The sequence below is a fragment of the Ruditapes philippinarum genome, unplaced genomic scaffold, assembly GCF_026571515.1.
Source record: "Ruditapes philippinarum isolate M1 unplaced genomic scaffold, ASM2657151v2 ctg1084_1_1_1_1, whole genome shotgun sequence".
NCBI lineage: Eukaryota > Metazoa > Mollusca > Bivalvia > Venerida > Veneridae > Ruditapes > Ruditapes philippinarum.
The window spans coordinates 57,298-74,253 of record NW_026864883.1 but is presented as its reverse complement, the minus strand read 5'-3'; the positions used below and the strand labels follow the sequence as shown (position 1 = coordinate 74,253).

General features: G+C 31.3%; 1 protein-coding gene across 2 annotated transcripts; it reads left to right on the top strand.

Annotated features, from left to right (window-relative positions):
• The first annotated feature begins 1,316 nt into the window (after positions 1 to 1,316).
• LOC132727153 (adrenodoxin-like) lies at positions 1,317 to 14,123 on the top strand. Of its 2 annotated transcripts, none has more exons than XM_060712568.1 (4): positions 1,317 to 1,531; positions 3,356 to 3,462; positions 7,861 to 7,993; positions 9,398 to 14,123. In XM_060712568.1, exons 1-4 carry the CDS (start codon positions 1,353 to 1,355, stop codon positions 9,489 to 9,491), a joined length of 513 nt encoding a protein of 170 aa, XP_060568551.1. In that variant the 5' UTR covers positions 1,317 to 1,352; the 3' UTR covers positions 9,492 to 14,123. The 2 variants fall into 2 exon arrangements, with proteins under 2 accessions (XP_060568551.1, XP_060568550.1); XM_060712567.1 differs by lacking the exon at positions 3,356 to 3,462 and adding an exon at positions 6,403 to 6,515 and having other exon boundaries at positions 1,320 to 1,531.
• The last annotated feature ends 2,833 nt before the right edge of the window (positions 14,124 to 16,956 follow it).

Below are 16,956 nucleotides of genomic sequence, written 5' to 3'. Positions count from 1 at the left end.
AAACTTTGGCGAACTGTAAATCAACACTGTGTTTCAAATACATTAAGTAAATCAAAGATGGCAGGCAAGTAAATTAAGATTGATTTTCAGCGTACATATTTCATAACTGAGAATTGGTCAATGATGAAGAGCTTGTACAAGGTATATTCTCTGCAGTGGTCATTTATTAATACATGTAACCATAATATATATAGGCATTCTGTAAAAGAAGTTGCATATATAAATACAACAGAACTATCTGCATATGCCTATTTGCTAAAGCGGATGATAATTTTAAGTTTCTGGCATTGTCTTGGTTACAACAGTTTGCAAGCTTGTGAAAATATAGCTTCAATGATCTAGTGATAATTCACCGGAGCAAAACAAAACCTGCACAGGAATGTGAAAAAGTCACTGGAGTTACAGTTGCTATCTTAAATCTCTCTGTGCCATACATTAAAATTTAAATGTAAACTTTGCCTGATTAAACAAAATGATACTTGAAATAACATTAGGTGTCATAGCCTACTTTTCAAGTTATCTGCCCCCAATGATGAGTTTTTTTTGGTTTTTTTTTTTGCTCTTTTATTATTTAGGTCAATTTCAAGAGCAGATAACCAAATAATTATTCAAGCATTTTTTTAACCTGATTTTGTTTCCAATCTAATTAATGTTGCTTTTTTTATTTATTAATGTTGTTTCTTTTTTAGTCATTTTGCAATGTATAAACAATTTTGTCCAACAGACATTTTACTATTAGCTTCATGCAATTACAAATATAGTAAACATTATTATTATATTGCACTTTGGGGCATTATAACTGGATTAAAATTGCTATATTTTGCATAAACAACTAAAAATAAAATATATATCTCATAGAATTTCAGCAAATTTTGAAGCATGACAGGGAATAAAATAACAAACATGAGTGGCTCTAAATTCAAATAAGGTGATACTTGCCACAGGGCTAAAGCCTCACTTTCAGGGGCAGATAACTAAAAAAAATCATAAATCAATTCTATTTGTTTCAATTACAATTAAAGATGTGCATTTGTAAGCTCTGCAAGTTATTTTAACTACTCTTTTTTTTCTCCCTTTATGTTGAACAAAAGTGTCCTCTGATTTTTATTCTACTCTACTGGACAAAGTACAGCAAAAGACCCTGCATAAGTAGATGGGTCTACAGTACTCGGGAATTCTCAAAATTAAATGTTGTTTGGAGACGCTGGAGCCAACTGTAACATTGAAAAGAAATATGCACGTGATGCTCTGGTTTTTGCTCTCCATTGGTCAAATGCCAGTCTGCGTTACATATCCAATATGCTATTGGTATTTATAGTAAATACCATAGTGGTGATTGACCCATTGTGTTAATGTCACAGGATTCGATTGGGAGAAACATCATGTCTTGTGTGCGATATATTATTCCAAGATTTGCTCAATATATAGCACGATCTAGTGCATTTACAACGTCGTTTGTTCCGAGAAATAAACTGAACCATTCACTTGTACGGAATTTTTCTACAACGATCCCAAAACCAAAGAAAGAAACGTAAGTGTTTACATTTTCGACCATTATCTGTTTTCGGATATTTTAGTACTGTACATGTAAGTTGAATAACTTCTAGTTTTTAATTCTTTCTTATGTTTCATTATCTGGTATTGCTGTTGATGAAATGAATAAGTGCCTCGTTCAGTCAGACATTTGTCACAATAGGTAATATTAGTTTTCAGCTTTTGTATAAACTAATTAATGGTCTAGAAGATTTTGACTGTGAAAAGTTACTCTCGTTTAATGACAATCCCACTCGGGGGCACATATATCGCCTCATCAAACCCCGTTGTGTAAAATCTATACGCTTAAATGCTTTTCCTACTCGTGCAATCGACAAATGGAATGACCTGGACGAAACGATAGTTTGTAGCAATAGTGTTAACTCATTCAAATGTAAATTGGATAAAGCATGGCAGAATCAAAGGTTTGACCTGGAAGATATATATTCCTAGACGCGTACTTTTCCGCGTGATTTTTTCAACCGGAAGCGGAACACCAAATGTAAACATGAGATCGAGGGAGTCAACAAGCACAGGAGTGCTTACAATACTCCAAGGAAACAGTAAACAGTAAACAGCCAGCAGACCAAATGTTTTCTATTATGGTTGATATAAATTCCCGGAAAACAAAATGCAGTTACTGGGTCAGCATAAATTCAGATTTAATCTAAAGTAAAACATCAACAACTGAGAATGTAATCAACATGATAAAGCCAATTTTGCTTACATTTTGCTAGCTTTACTTTAGCTATATATATATTTTGTAACTTAAAGTAGCAACTACATGTAGGCCTACAGTACAGCGCTACTTTCATCAGATCAGTTGTTTAACATCTAACATGCCCCTAATTCATTATTTTTAGTAAGTCACATGTTTTACCTTTCTGAAGAATTTTTAAATAATGATTTCTGAGGCTTATTGCACCAGTCCTCTACATAAAATATAGTGCTGGCTTCCATAACTTTTTATGTCGCTTTTATTTTGAAGGTGTGGGACAGCAGTACTAAAAAACCTGTTCGCTTAAGACTCTTTAGCTAACATAAAATACAGATAGACTTTAAAGGATGTTATTATAAAATTTCAGCTCTCTTTACACTGAGTCAATTAACAATTTGTTAAGATGTACAGAATTTGTAGTGAACTTAAAATGAGTAGTACCAGTTGTTGTTTACACAGTTTATTAAATATTGCCATATTTTGTCAGAAAAGAACACAACACCTTAGATTCATGCAGTCATATTATTCTTTGAGATAATAACTTGAAAGTCTCAGGATGAAGGTCATTTATGTAACCAAAGCTTGTCAACTCAAAATGAATTAGTAAAAATTGAACATACATGACTGTAATTAGTTTTTAATGTGTAGCTTCTTTTTCCCATCACTTGGTTGAAATTAACAAGTTACCGTAGCCCAACAGTAAAAATTGTAATTTACTAGTGAAAATAAAATGCTTTGTTATTAGAGTGACCCAATACTAACCAATATACATGTAATCAATGACTGTTGGTTTTATGTGGAGCAGTGGCCTAGTGGTTGAAGTGTCTGCATCTCAACCAAGCAGTTGTAGGTTGGAGCCCTATTCAGGCCATGACAATGATTCTTAATATCATTAAAAGTCACAAGTTCTGATCTGGGAAGTGAGCTTGAAAATTGTTAATATGCAGTCAAGCTTAAATAAATATATCTTAAAATAATATAAACTTAAGTACATAATCATGTACTAGAAAATATAAATTATTATCTTGTTTTGACAGACAATATATATAGTATACAACTAGTAATGCTACCTTGATGTGAGAATGCTACTTTATTATTTTATAGGATAACTGTATATTTCATAGATAGAGATGGGGATAAAGTTGCAGCTATAGCCACTGTTGGCACAACATTTCTTGATGTTGCTATACATAATGATGTTGAACTTGAAGGTACTTTTTATCATGCAGTGGCAGAAAGGAGATGAACTTTGAACTTTTTTATAAAAGTGATTTCAATTGTTACTTTTGTAATAACTTTATTCCAATAAAAACAGTCTGAAGTATTGTAAAACCAGGCTTATCATGTCATACGGTTTATCTCTATGTAAGAATGGCTGTTTATGCCTGTAAAGGACATAAAACGAACACCTTGATAATTTAATAAAGAAAGAGAAGCAATTCCTGGCGTAAACCTTAGAAATCAAAGTGCAAATTGTGTGAGATGGTTTTTCCTGGAAGTTTATAAAAACTGAGGCCCAGCATGCAAGTAATGTCCCAATGAAATATAAATAATTAGTTGTGTATATCAGACTGTAGAGAATTTAAAGCACATGGATAACTGACAAATTAATACACAAGATATATAAACTAATACAAGGACAAAATGATACATTAAAATGATATTCGTAGCAAATTACGAAACATGAATATCGACCACTGTATAATGGCACATAGTTAACCATATTTATTAAACAGTCTTATCTTGGAAACTTATATTTATTTTAAATAATAAAGTGATATCCCTATCTTGATAAATAGAAAGTTACAAAAATGGAGACTGGAAAAGTCTATTTAAAAATTCAGCAGGTTAAGGGTTAAAATATTTAAAAGGTAGAAATTAAACTGTTCAAACAGGCACCTCTGACATTGAGTGTATGAAAAAATATAAAACCATACCATGGTTAACATCTTTTATGGACTTTTCAGTCTATCAGTCTAGACTAAATCATTCTTCATTATTAAGGAAATTTTCAAAATATGTACAGACTACTGACAGTGCACATTATTATCACATGACAGGGAAGTACTGCCGACTGAACTTGGTCTGCACTGCTTATATGAGTAGATTATGTTTTAGCCAGCTGGCTACGGTCGTAATATCTGTTATCTATATAGATTGTATATTATTTTAAATGGCTTGATAGTAGTGCTTTTAGATTGAATTATAAGATAAATTTTGGGAATTACAGCAACAAGAGTGAAAACTTGTTTAAAATTAAGTTTTTTTGTTGTTGTTTTTTCACGCTGAAGTTTATTATTTCAATAAATACTCAAAAAGTTAGTAGCTGTGTGCTTATGTTTCTCAGCAATGCACAATAACAATTAGCACTATTTTGTTTAAAGGTTCTAGATATTCTCTCTACTACATGTACATGTAACTGCAAGGATTTAATATATTAATATATAATCAATACACCGATGTTGTAGGACTTGTAATAATCACAGCAACTTGAACCTTAATGTTAGAATTAATGGTAATTAACTCTGTCAACCCCAGCTTGACACCACTGGAGGTGTTAGTGTCAACACTGGTAGCTTAAATATCCGAAGATTTTCCTATAATGTTAATACATTTGTATTTTGTTTCACTATATCATTGACAAGCCTGTGTCACGTTGACACAACAGATATTATTTAATTAGATTTTATTAGCATCATTTTAAGGTATCATTATAAGCTTATATTTCTTGTTGGAATAATTTTTTGCAGACTTCTCATATAATTTTTGCTCTATATTTTTTTGTCTATCTTTGTTTTGTTACCATAGTGATCTTGTTTGTTGTATTCAAAAAATCTTTAACCCTTTTAAGTACTGAATTTGTGAACAATCCAATCCTAGTTTTAGGGAGTTCAATATCAAAATAGAAAATACAAAACTTGAGCTTCTAATGGTATAGAGCCTGGTCAGACTACACTGGCAGGCTTAGCTGTATACTTGTGGCAAAGGTAATCTCTTGGTTCCAGTGGATTAAAGTTAAAGTTTGTTTTTGAAATTATTGCTCATCGATGGCAAGTGCGATTTTAGGGCATGTTTAATAATTAATTTACACAATTGAAAGTAATGCAATCCAACAAAATTATAGACTTATCAAACTTTCTTTTTTTCTTTTTATTACATACTTTTTGTAAAATGCATAAAAGAAAATCTGAACAAAACTGAAGTTACTACATAATTGTGTATCTTTTATTATGAATGAGCAACACCAGACAATATTGATTGTTTATAAGTGTCAATATAATGTCAGTACAAATTTGTGATTCGTTAATGTGGATACATGAAAATTTAATATGTATCTTCAGTTGAAAATGACAATAATTTACATAACAGATAATTCAAAAGCTTCAATAAAATGACTTAATATATATATATCTCTAAACACATGTAGCAGTTTTTCTTGACTCTGTAAAATTTTTGCGCGAAATAGAAAATCATGATAATTGTATTTGCTAGACACCCTTAGCACTTTTCTGTTGCTATATCACATCCAGCATTATGTTCATAAATATGTTAACAATGAGATAGTATTTCAAATAAACATTAAGAGATCTGTGTCTCCTAAGTGTTGTCTGAAGTGTAAAAGATTTCTCACACTAGTTGCGGTAGCTTGAATGTGATAGACTGTCGGTTGCACATTTGTCGCCAGTCTGGCAACACATAACACATAATTTATGAGGGATTCACTCTGAAAGACTTTTTGTAAATTTAGTTTTTGTATATTTTAATGTAAAATAAGCTTTTTCTGTATAAATTCAATGTATATACTTTGCTCTAGTATAATATACAGTAATAAAGGATTTGAGGGAAAAATGAGCCGCGTCATGACAAAACAAACATAATGGGTTTGCGACCAGCATGGATCCAGACCAGCCTGCACATCCGCGCAGTCTGATCAGGATCCATGCTGTTCGCTTACAAACCCTATTTCAAGTAGAGAAACTGATAGCAAACAGCATGGATTCTGATCGTACTGCGCAGATGCGCAGGCTGGTCTGGATCTATGCTGGTTGCAAACCCACTATGTTGGTTTTGTTGTGACGCGGCTCAAATGATCTATCATAATTATAGAATAGCATTTGATTTCATGACAGTTTCCATACGTCTATTTTCAGAGTGTCTGTACATTTTGTTTGTTCTGATGGGTCAAAACATACCGCAAATGCTAAAGTTGGAGATAATCTACTTGATGTAGTTATTGACAATGATATAGACATAGATGGCTTTGGTTAGTACTATATTTTACTCTAAACCTTAACCTGCTGCAACAGTAACTGATAAGCCCTCGCCACTAGTATAGAGCCAGGCCAGCCTGAACTAAGGAGGCTGACCAAGCTCTATATTGTCTGCAGCTAATTTTATTTTATTTTTTAATTTAAGGAAACCCCTTAAAATACAAATAAATTATTCACAAATTCCAAGGCTGGGTAAGTCCATTTTACAGATTAAGGTCTAACAAGAATAGGGGTAAAATAGTAGTTAAACAAAACTGATAAACGTTTAAAACGATGACCAAATAACTGTGTTGAACACATAACCGACCATAGTAATACAGTTTTTAGATTTTTAACATAAACTTTGTTTCTTCATGATACGATATGATATTCTGTTCGTATTTTGTTATACGCAACAATGATTACAAAAGAAGTCTGATTATATAAAGTAACTATTTTAAGACAGTACCGTACACGATCATATATATGTTACTAAGCATGAGAGAAAACATCTTGTTATTAAAAACCTAAGTAATGTTTAGAATACATGTAATTTTTAAAAAAAGATCGGCAGTTTGTCTAATACTAACCTCAGTTACGGGTTATTGAGTTTTCTGACCGGTTTTTAGCTAACAACCGACCCTACCCGTTTAAAGGGATAAACATGACACCCCGTAATAATGGCCAACCTGAATTTATTGCCTGCATTTCCATGTAGTCTGACCACTTTAATCTGTTGAACAAACAATTTAGAACTTTCATCCAACATTCTCATTTACTATGGAAACTTAATACATATTTTTTTCATAAAAAAAATTATATGAGCAACATATTCCTTGTCACTAAAATTTCATAAACACATCAATGATCATTCATATACATCATGTACTATCATTTCCCACAAAAATAAATAATATATTTTTAAATATAATGCTATAATAAGGATTACCAAAGTTAAAGGTGAAAAAATACTTACTTTTTCAGTAGACAGGAAATGTTCCCTGACAGTGTTGTTTATATTCAAACCCAATAAAAGACAACAAAAATAAACACACATTTTAGCAAAAAACAGATAGGTGTATTGAAGAACAGTCTGCCTTTTCTGTCGCTGCATGTTTAATTCAAATGATTTAAATTCTTGATTCTTTTAATTTGAATATTTTTATACATGTATATAATTTAAAATTGTTGTTTAAATTTGAATATTTTTTATATAATTTAAAGTTGTTTATACATGTAAGTCTAAATAAATGGAGATTAATTAATATCATTAAATTATTTAGATTGTCTGATTACATTGTATATTTGACCTAAGGAAGATTGTCATGTATAATAAATGATTGATTTTAATTGATACAGGTGCTTGTGAAGGAACATTAGCATGTTCTACATGTCATCTGATATTTGAGCAGAAAGATTATGATAAGTTACCACAGGAACCTACAGACGAGGAGCTAGATATGTTAGATCTCGCATATGGACTTGCAGACACGTATGATTTGAATTTTTAAAATCTTTAGAATTCTTTTTTTTACCTGAGTAATAACAAAATTTAATAAAATATGCTATGAGATTATTATACATTATTGAGGACAATACTGAATTCTATTGTATAAGTATACAGCTGTTAAAACAATAGTGGACTAGGCGCTAGTAATAAGTCTAATATAGGTTTTCCAACTGTGTATGAGTCCAACAGAATCAGATTTTTTCCTAAACACCTTATTATTAGTATTACCTCTTTATTTTTTACCACCATATTTTGACAGAACTTTGTTACTTTAATTAAAATAAGGATATTTTTGAAGTCTCAAAAATGAAAACGAGGCCAGATTGAGTATGATATGCATTTAATAGAGATATTCTGAAGTCTAAAAATGAAAACAAGGCTATATTGGTGAGATATGGATTTGATAGAACTTTTTGAACTCTGGAAATAAAAATGAGGCTTATTTGAGTAGATCGAATTCAGTTACCATTGTGACTGGAACATTACTTGGGGGAAATACTGAAAGTGCATTGATTATGTTTTATAAGGTGTGAAATAAATGAAATAGATGTATTTATTTAATCTTGAATGTAATGAAACTTTCTTCTTGTCAACTCTCCAGTCAACTTTCTATACCAGCCTGCTACTCTGATGTAGTATAAGAAAAATAAAGTGGCTCAAACCTGATACCAAGGTTATAGAGGCAGACACCTTAACTACTTAGTCACCTCTAGTTTTTATTACAAAGTAACGTAACAGTTAAGTTTCTGAAACATGTAGTTTCATAAATTTTACAGAGAATGTTGTCTGGTTAAACTAGTTATTGTAAAATTTGTAAATGGAGAGGACCTAAAAATGAACAAGTTTCTGATGAATTTAAATCATCCACTTGATTAAGATTTCTCTAGGGTATTTTAGAGAATTTATCCAGTAAGGGTACAGAAAATATTATCCAGAAGCTTTCTAGAGAGTCAGATATAAGGCTTGTTGGGTCACCAGTAACTTTTCATAGAAAAATTGCAAAGTACACATATGACATTGTAGAATATAATTTTATTTAGTAGATAAAAATACTAAAACCTTGATATCATTGTACAGATTTGTTTCAAAGCCACTGGGCATATAGTAATCAAACCATCTGTCTGTCCATCCATCCGTCCGTCTGTCTGTCTGTACCAGGTTGACCTAAACTGGCAAATTGGATATAGTTCTACCTGTAAAATTGGTTTAATAATTTACACAGTTACTAACCAAATCAAAGTCCATGATTTCTGCAAGTAACATAATTGTGGCTTCCTTTTTCCCCAAGCTATTTCCGTTTTTACTCTTTGAATAAAAGGTATGGTTACACTATTCCAGCAAGTTGGATATACATTGTAATATAAAGTTTAATATATTTTTTTACAGTTCTCGTCTAGGATGTCAGATAATTGTAACCAAGGATATGGATGGCCTCACAGTACGAGTACCAGCAGGTGTAGCCGATGCCAGGGAACCTTAACATTAGCACAGTTTAGGTGTATTGTAAATTAAATTAGTCATATCTTTATATGTCTTGTAAATTTATTCAAGATAACAAGTTTTGTGATTTTTTTTTTTTGTATTGGTTAAGATAGCAGTTACAATCATGTTATTATCTTGTTATTAAATATTTGTGATTCAGAAAAGATTTCTTAAAGAAATTCATACTTTTATTTATTTTTTTAAAGATAAAAATGTATAGCAATTTTTGACTTATATAGAATGAAGTTTTTGTTCTTTTTTAAAATGAGGAGTATTTGCTCAAACTTACAAATGAACTAAGAAATATGTACTAAATTATTTCTAAAATTTATTTTTAACTGAGAATTATGAATAATTATGTGCATATATTATACATGTATGAGGGGTTATCCAAAAATTTGTGGACCTTTAAAATATCTCTTAAACGTCAACATGAACTGTAATGAAATTTTATCACGTACCTTGTAGAATATTAATCAACACATTTTGAAAGGAACAATAAAATGCGTCAATAAATAATGATTTTATATTGCTTTTAAATAAGCACATACACAGCATCCGGCGCAAGGTAGAAAAGTGCAGTAAGTCGTCGTATATTTTTTGCTAAAAAACTAATAATTTACATAGAAAACCCCCTAAACATTGCATGTTTCTTCTAGGACGTTAAGTAAAAAAATTATGGACGTCATTTCAGTTGTTTTTTTTGTTGATATCGCTAGAAACGCCAGACGCCAATATTGTTTACATCAGAAAAATAACGGACACGCAGAAATTAGAAAATTGCGCAATCATGAAATTTTGTTGTCATTTGGGAATGATACCTACAAAAACATTTGATAAAAATCAGCAGGCGAACAGAAGAAATAAGATGTCGCGATCATTAGTGTTTTGAGTGGCATAAGAAATTTAGTGATGGACATTACTTTAAGAAGCAGTGACTGTTATTGACTGCGTAACGTTGAAGCACAAGTTGTACGTTATTATGACGTTGATGTCAAAATTATTTTGGAGAGTGCCGCTGTTGTCAACATGTGTTTATGCTAAATTAAATATTGTGGTTATATATGAAGCTACTTACATGATTTTTTCTGTATTTATTTGTCATTTATTCTTCTAAACAGTGTAAGGATTTCAAATCAATATCTCAAATATATTTTAAGCAACAAAAAAAGTCCACAAATTTCTAGATAATCCCTGGTATTTAATGTCTTGATTTTTTGATGTGTTGATTTTTAAATGTTGTTCTAAAAATCAAAACAAAAACAGCTGTAACTATAAATAAAATGTATAGAATTATTTTTCCAAATTAGGTTGATAAAATTTTATTACATTAAAAGATACACAGTTTTATTTCTAGCTGCCTGTTAAGTGCAACCTGTAAGTAGCGGCACTCTGAAAAGCCAGAACCTACTTTCAACAAGATGTATCAATTTTTCCCATAGTAATAGCTCTGAAGAGCAAATTCTCTTGGTAAAAGACCAAATTCTTTGTCTCTCAAGATGTGTTGTTTGCCAAAGTAACACCCTTTTTTGACACAATATATTATTTGAAAATCAGACTCGAAAATCATATAAAAGTATGTATATTATAAAGTTCTTATGAAACTGTGACACATTTATGAAATCAATGCAAAACCAAGTTACATTGCAAAATTGATTATTTTGTAAGTGAACATTTTATTCTGTATTATTTCATGCTTTCCAGTGTTTTATTGTAATATATCAGATGTTTATATTCTGATAAACCACTAGTGAAATTTATAAAATATAATTTTCACTGTAGCCGGACTATATCTGAATGCGGATGAAAAGAAAATCATAACTAAATGGAATAACAGGCAGAAATAAATGCCATCATTTGTAAATTTTGCTTCTTTAGGAAAAGAAAGCCGATGTCACCATACATTATGTTAAAAATGTAACAAAATTAGAAAAAATTAACAGAACTTTTTTTTTTAAATTGTTGATGTGACGTCATGATGTAATGACGTCACAAAGGAGAATGCGCGACGATACGCGGCAAAATCAGTAAAAATTACTTAAAATCACTTAAAACGCATGAAATAAAAAGAAAATTTATTTGTTTTACATATAAGATTGAAATATATTTCATTCGTGAACACCAGCTATTATATTTTCACTCGTGGCTACGCCACTCGTGAAAATATTGCATCAGGTGTTCACTTAGTGAAATTATATTTCAATCTTACATGCAAAACAAACAAATATCCTCTATTTCTTATATAATACTATTATACCATACATAAGTGTCTTCTTTCGTTATTGATATATCAGCAAGCCTTTAAATGATAAATATTCACAAGGATGTCAGTGTACAAAAAAGTAGTGTGTTCCTTAAGGGGCACTGTTCTGTTTTTGTGGGACTGCTAAAATTTAGCAGCTTGAGACCAGAAGAAATATTTTACATAACACTCAATTATTCCAACAGTTTTCAGTTCATTTTACTGAAAATTTTGTTATTTGTACAATATGATTTCTTTGTTTGTTAAACTTTTACCAAAATGTTCTAATTAAGTGTGGTATAATTAGGAAATAGATCAATATCAATTTTGAGTGCATTGTTGTAGAATAGTGCAAGGTTCGTGTTCAAATGCGTAGTAATATAATCGTGAAGGCTGATAGGTCTGTGTGATTAATTACGAAGTATTTGAACGATAAATCGTGTATTATATTATGCATCAAAAATTAATATATTTTTCCATACTTAAATGCTAATAAAAAAGAGAATTTATTAAAATTTGTTGATCTACATTGAGTGTAGAAATAATTTTCCTGATGTCGTTTTGCTGAAGTCATATGATGTGTAAGCATTCCTTTCTTATGCTGTGCATATATATCGTGTAATAATGCACTTGATTACCCTGTCTGTTTGATATGGTTATAGTGCAAAGCATGTTAGAATATTAGAGATAGCACACAGTACTTCAAACCACATGTGATCTCCCAGTCAGCCCTAAATATTTAACAGAACTCGGCCGCTCGGTTTCAGTCTGTTAAATGTTTGCTTGCTGACTGGCCAATCACAATATTTGAATGAGAATGTCAGTGTTACGTTTTTTTGCTTAAATGATATAACAATGACATTTTCTCTTCTCTCTGTCCAAATATAATTAAAAGAATATGAAGACAACATGATTGTAGTTTTAAAATTTTTCGTAGAATATATTGCCAGTAAGCTTTTCTTCCTGTAAAAGAAATTAATACCCTAGAAATGCTTTTGTATTTTTATTTCTTAAAAGAAAATTAATTTTTGGAGTCCTACACTGATTGACCTTGTAGCTGGACCATCTGTATTTTGCTTTTTTTGCTTTTTGGCCAGTAGTAAAATGTTAGTGATAGAGTTATTTGATGTAGAAATACTTACAGGTCTAATATTGTTATTTTTGACGCTTGGTTGTAAAATCATAACTGATTTTGGTAGAGGTCTGTTCATTTTGATGTACAATATCTTTGTTTTTATATATTAACTTCTTTTTATTTAGCGCTAAATGTACATTTTTAGCCAATATTAATTTTGCCAACTCGGCGACTATTGCCATGTAATATTTAGATGGATTGTACTAGATTATATTGCTTGCTCTTGGTAATAATGGGACTATTGTTGCTCGTATGACACAATCAGAATTAGTTAACCCCTTTGTTATGTACATTTTCTTAAAACTGTCATACATGTAGCTGTTCATTTTAAACTTGCTATAAATGTCTACTGTTAAAATATGATGTCACTAAAAAAGAGCAGTTGATCCTAGAATTATTTCTTTTTGCAAAGTTTTGCTCTCTTTATGTATACTTTGATTATGCTATCCAACATGCTGGTCTAAAAATGTTCGTCAGCTCATGATGGATATATAACTTTGACCAACTAAGATAATTTGTTCAGTTGTTTAAAGACACATATCAATAATTAGATTTAAGAGATTAAATTAAGGATAAACAGCAAATATATTTATGTCTATACCTGCGGCCCACTATAATAAAATTCCCTGGATCTGAATCTGCTCCATAAATCTTTTGAAGGAACCTATACCAGTAATAATAATGTGTTTTAACATTATTTCATGGCAATAAAGAATATGGTCAAGTCTTTTCTGTGAAATGTCGCAGACCATGTCAGTATTTTAGGAAACAATTCACATAGCATTTTGTATGATGTGTTTAGTAAGCTAAGCTTAATTTGAATAAAGGATTATTCTGTTTTTAATTTTCAATATCTCTTAAATAGTTATAGGAATTTCAATTTGAAGAAGTATGTTAAATTAAGCAGCCTGGAAAACAGAGCCTGAATGGACTCCCAGAAGATTCAGACTGGCCTGAAAACTGTCCAAATAACTATGGTGAATTCTATTGTTATTTTACAGAATGTTGGTGGTTTTACTCAGGTACCCATTCATGCCTGAAATAATGCATGGAAGGGAACCTGAGGTCTTCCTCAAGCAGTAAAGCTGGAAGTCCAACATATGACCTTTACTGTGTTGTTGTGACATAAAACCAGGCAAAAAAAATCAAATAATTGTTGTTATTACACTTGTATGTACAATTGTAGTTTGTTACAATGGAGTGATGTAATGGTAAAAAGAAAATGATCAGAAATAAAAGAAAGCTATTTTGAAGTTTAGTTATCTTGAACATTTCAACAAATAACTCTTGCAGAATGCCTAAAGGGAGATAACTGTGTAGAATATGTTTGATTTGTATAGATATTTATTTAAGCCCTTGTTCAGGACATTGAACATTAATCACAAGAGTGTGTCACATACAGAACCATAACATGATCTAGAGACAAGAAAGGCTTGCAGTAACACTCATATTCTTAGCTCGAAGTATATGGAGAGCTGTCCTAAACGCCCCGGCGTCCGTGTCCAGATTTCATATTAAAGTTTTGGTGCAGCAAAATATTTTTCACTGTAACTTTTTCATTTCTTAAGGTATCAACTTCAAATATATGTTCCTTATCATCAACCACATCTTATGTGACAAGGTTCATAACTCTAGCACCAATATTTTCAGATTTATCTCCCCTTGAACTTAGAATTTTCATTAAAAAATATTATTTTTACTGTAACGTCTTTATTACTTTAGGGATCAACTTCATACTTCAAATATATGTTTCTTATCATTGACCACATCTTATGTGATAAGGTTCATAACTCTAGCATATTGTTCAGATTTATCTCCCCTTGAACTTAGAATTTTCCTTAAAAATATTATTTTTTACTGTTACTTTTTTATTACTTAAAGGATCAACTTCATATTTCAAATATAATTATGTTCCTTATCATGAACCACGTCTTATGTGACAAGGTTCATAACTCTAGTACCAATTTTGCAACACTTATCTCCCTGTTAACTAAGATTTTTTTACTTAAAAAAAGTTATTTTTTACTATAACTTATTTAGTTTTAAAGGTATCTACCTCAAACTTCAAATACATATTCCTGATCATCAACCATATCCTATGTGATAATGTTCATAACTATCGAAGCAATATTTTCAGATTTATCTCCCTTTGCACTTAAAAATTTCTTAAAGAAATATTATTATAACTTCTTTACTTTTTAAGGTATCTACTTCAAACTTCAAATTTATATTTCACATGTTTTTATACAAGGTCCATAACTCTAGTGTGACTATTTCCAGAATTTCCCCCCCTTGAACTTGGAATTCATGTTAACAACAATAACTTCTTGTCATAAAAAGAAATATTTTTAGTCCCCTAACGGTTTAATTGATGGGATTTTGTGCCCATAAATAGTTTTGTTTGTGACTTCACAACGATGAGAAAGTGGCTTAATTTTAACACTTATAAACCCGTTTTTTAACCAGGTTTTCCGAAGGAACAAACTTGTTAGGTTTTCCAAAGGAAAAAACTGGTTATTAGATTAAGGTATGTCGGCGGGCGGGCGGGCGGGCGTATACAATTTCTTCTGTGCGCAACTCCTCCTACATTTTTCAACAGATTTTGACCAAACTTTCACAGAAGCTTTGTCATCAAGTGACCTGGCGCATATTGTCGGGGTTTTGTGATTGGATGATATTTGACCTAATTATGGCCCTTTGTTTTTTTTCCTTAAATAGAATATATAGTGAATAATTTCGTCTGTGCCCAACTGTTCCTACATTTCTCAATGGATTTTGACCAAACTTTCGCAGAGGCTTTGTACTCAAGTGCCCTGGCGCATATTGTTGGGGTTTTGTTATTGGATAATATTTGACCTAATTATGGCCCTTTGTTTTTTTTCCCAATATAGGATATAATTATAGTGAACAATTTTCTGTGCGCACATCCTCCTACATTTCTCAACAGAATTTGACCAAACTTTCACAGAAGCTTTGTTATCAAATGCCCTGGCTCACATTATCGGGGTTTTGTGATTGGATAATATTTGACCGAATTATGGCACTTTGTTTTTTTCCTTATACAGAATATATAGTGAAAAAATTCTTCTGTGCTGAACTCCTACTATACATTTCTCAACGGATTTTGTTCAAACTTTCACAGTAGCTTTGTCATCCAGTGCCCTGGCTCTTATTGTCGCGGTTTTGTGATTGAATAATTTTTTATTTAATTATGGCCCTTTGTTTTTTTCCATATACAGAATATAATTATAGTGAACACTTCCTCTGTGGCAATTCCTCCTACATTATTCATGTTTTACATTGCACATAGTTACATTGTTTGCTGCTTGTATTTCAAATACAACATATTTATCTACAATGGTGATAATTGAAAACCTGGTTTCATGGCATTGCCATGTTTCTTGTTAAAAATGCGACCACTAACACTTAATGTAGAAATTTGTGTATCAATTGTTTTCAGGTGAACTATCTTAGGCCATCATAGTTATCTTGTTAGTCAATGATTCACAGTAAAAGTTACATTTCATTTGTGGAGGCCAGGTCACATCACTGTGGTGGCCGGTTGCGGCCATTTCAAACCCGCGAGAAATTTTATTGTTTTGTCATATAATGTCGCGGGCAACTTACAAGTTCGCGAGATTTTCTGCCGAAATCGTACAAAATGGCGCGGGGAACGTATAAACCTCGATATTTTATAACAGTTGTTTGAAACAGCAAGGAACATTTTGACTCTCCCCCTTTATCCCTCCTTTATCTATAAAAAAGTCGAGGAACAGAAAGAAATCTGCGACATTTTTTGCATGTGTTGTAAAAAATCTACAAAAGTCGAGGGGAAAAAATTATAGGCCTTGACTTTTTGTTCCTCAACAACGAAATTTCTTTAAAAGTCGCGAATAAAAACTCCGCGACGTATAAGCCACAACTTTTTGTAAAAAATCCGCGATAAAAAGTCGAGGCTTTATGCTCAAACTCGACTTGTTACAAGGTATGCATCAAAGCAAAATATCGCGGATTATAATAAAGTACAATGTAGGCATATGTTTGCGTGGTTAAGTCTACTAAAAAAAATCTCACGGTTTCCATCGT

Bases quoted from the DNA above. Each gene is read 5' to 3' on its own strand.
- LOC132727153 (XM_060712567.1), top strand. From the start codon at position 1,353: ATGTCACAGGATTCGATTGGGAGAAACATCATGTCTTGTGTGCGATAT. The intron at 1,532-6,402 runs GTAAGTGTTTAC...GTCTATTTTCAG, and splicing joins CCAAAACCAAAGAAAGAAAC to AGTGTCTGTACATTTTGTTT. The intron at 7,994-9,397 runs GTATGATTTGAA...ATTTTTTTACAG, and splicing joins GCATATGGACTTGCAGACAC to TTCTCGTCTAGGATGTCAGA.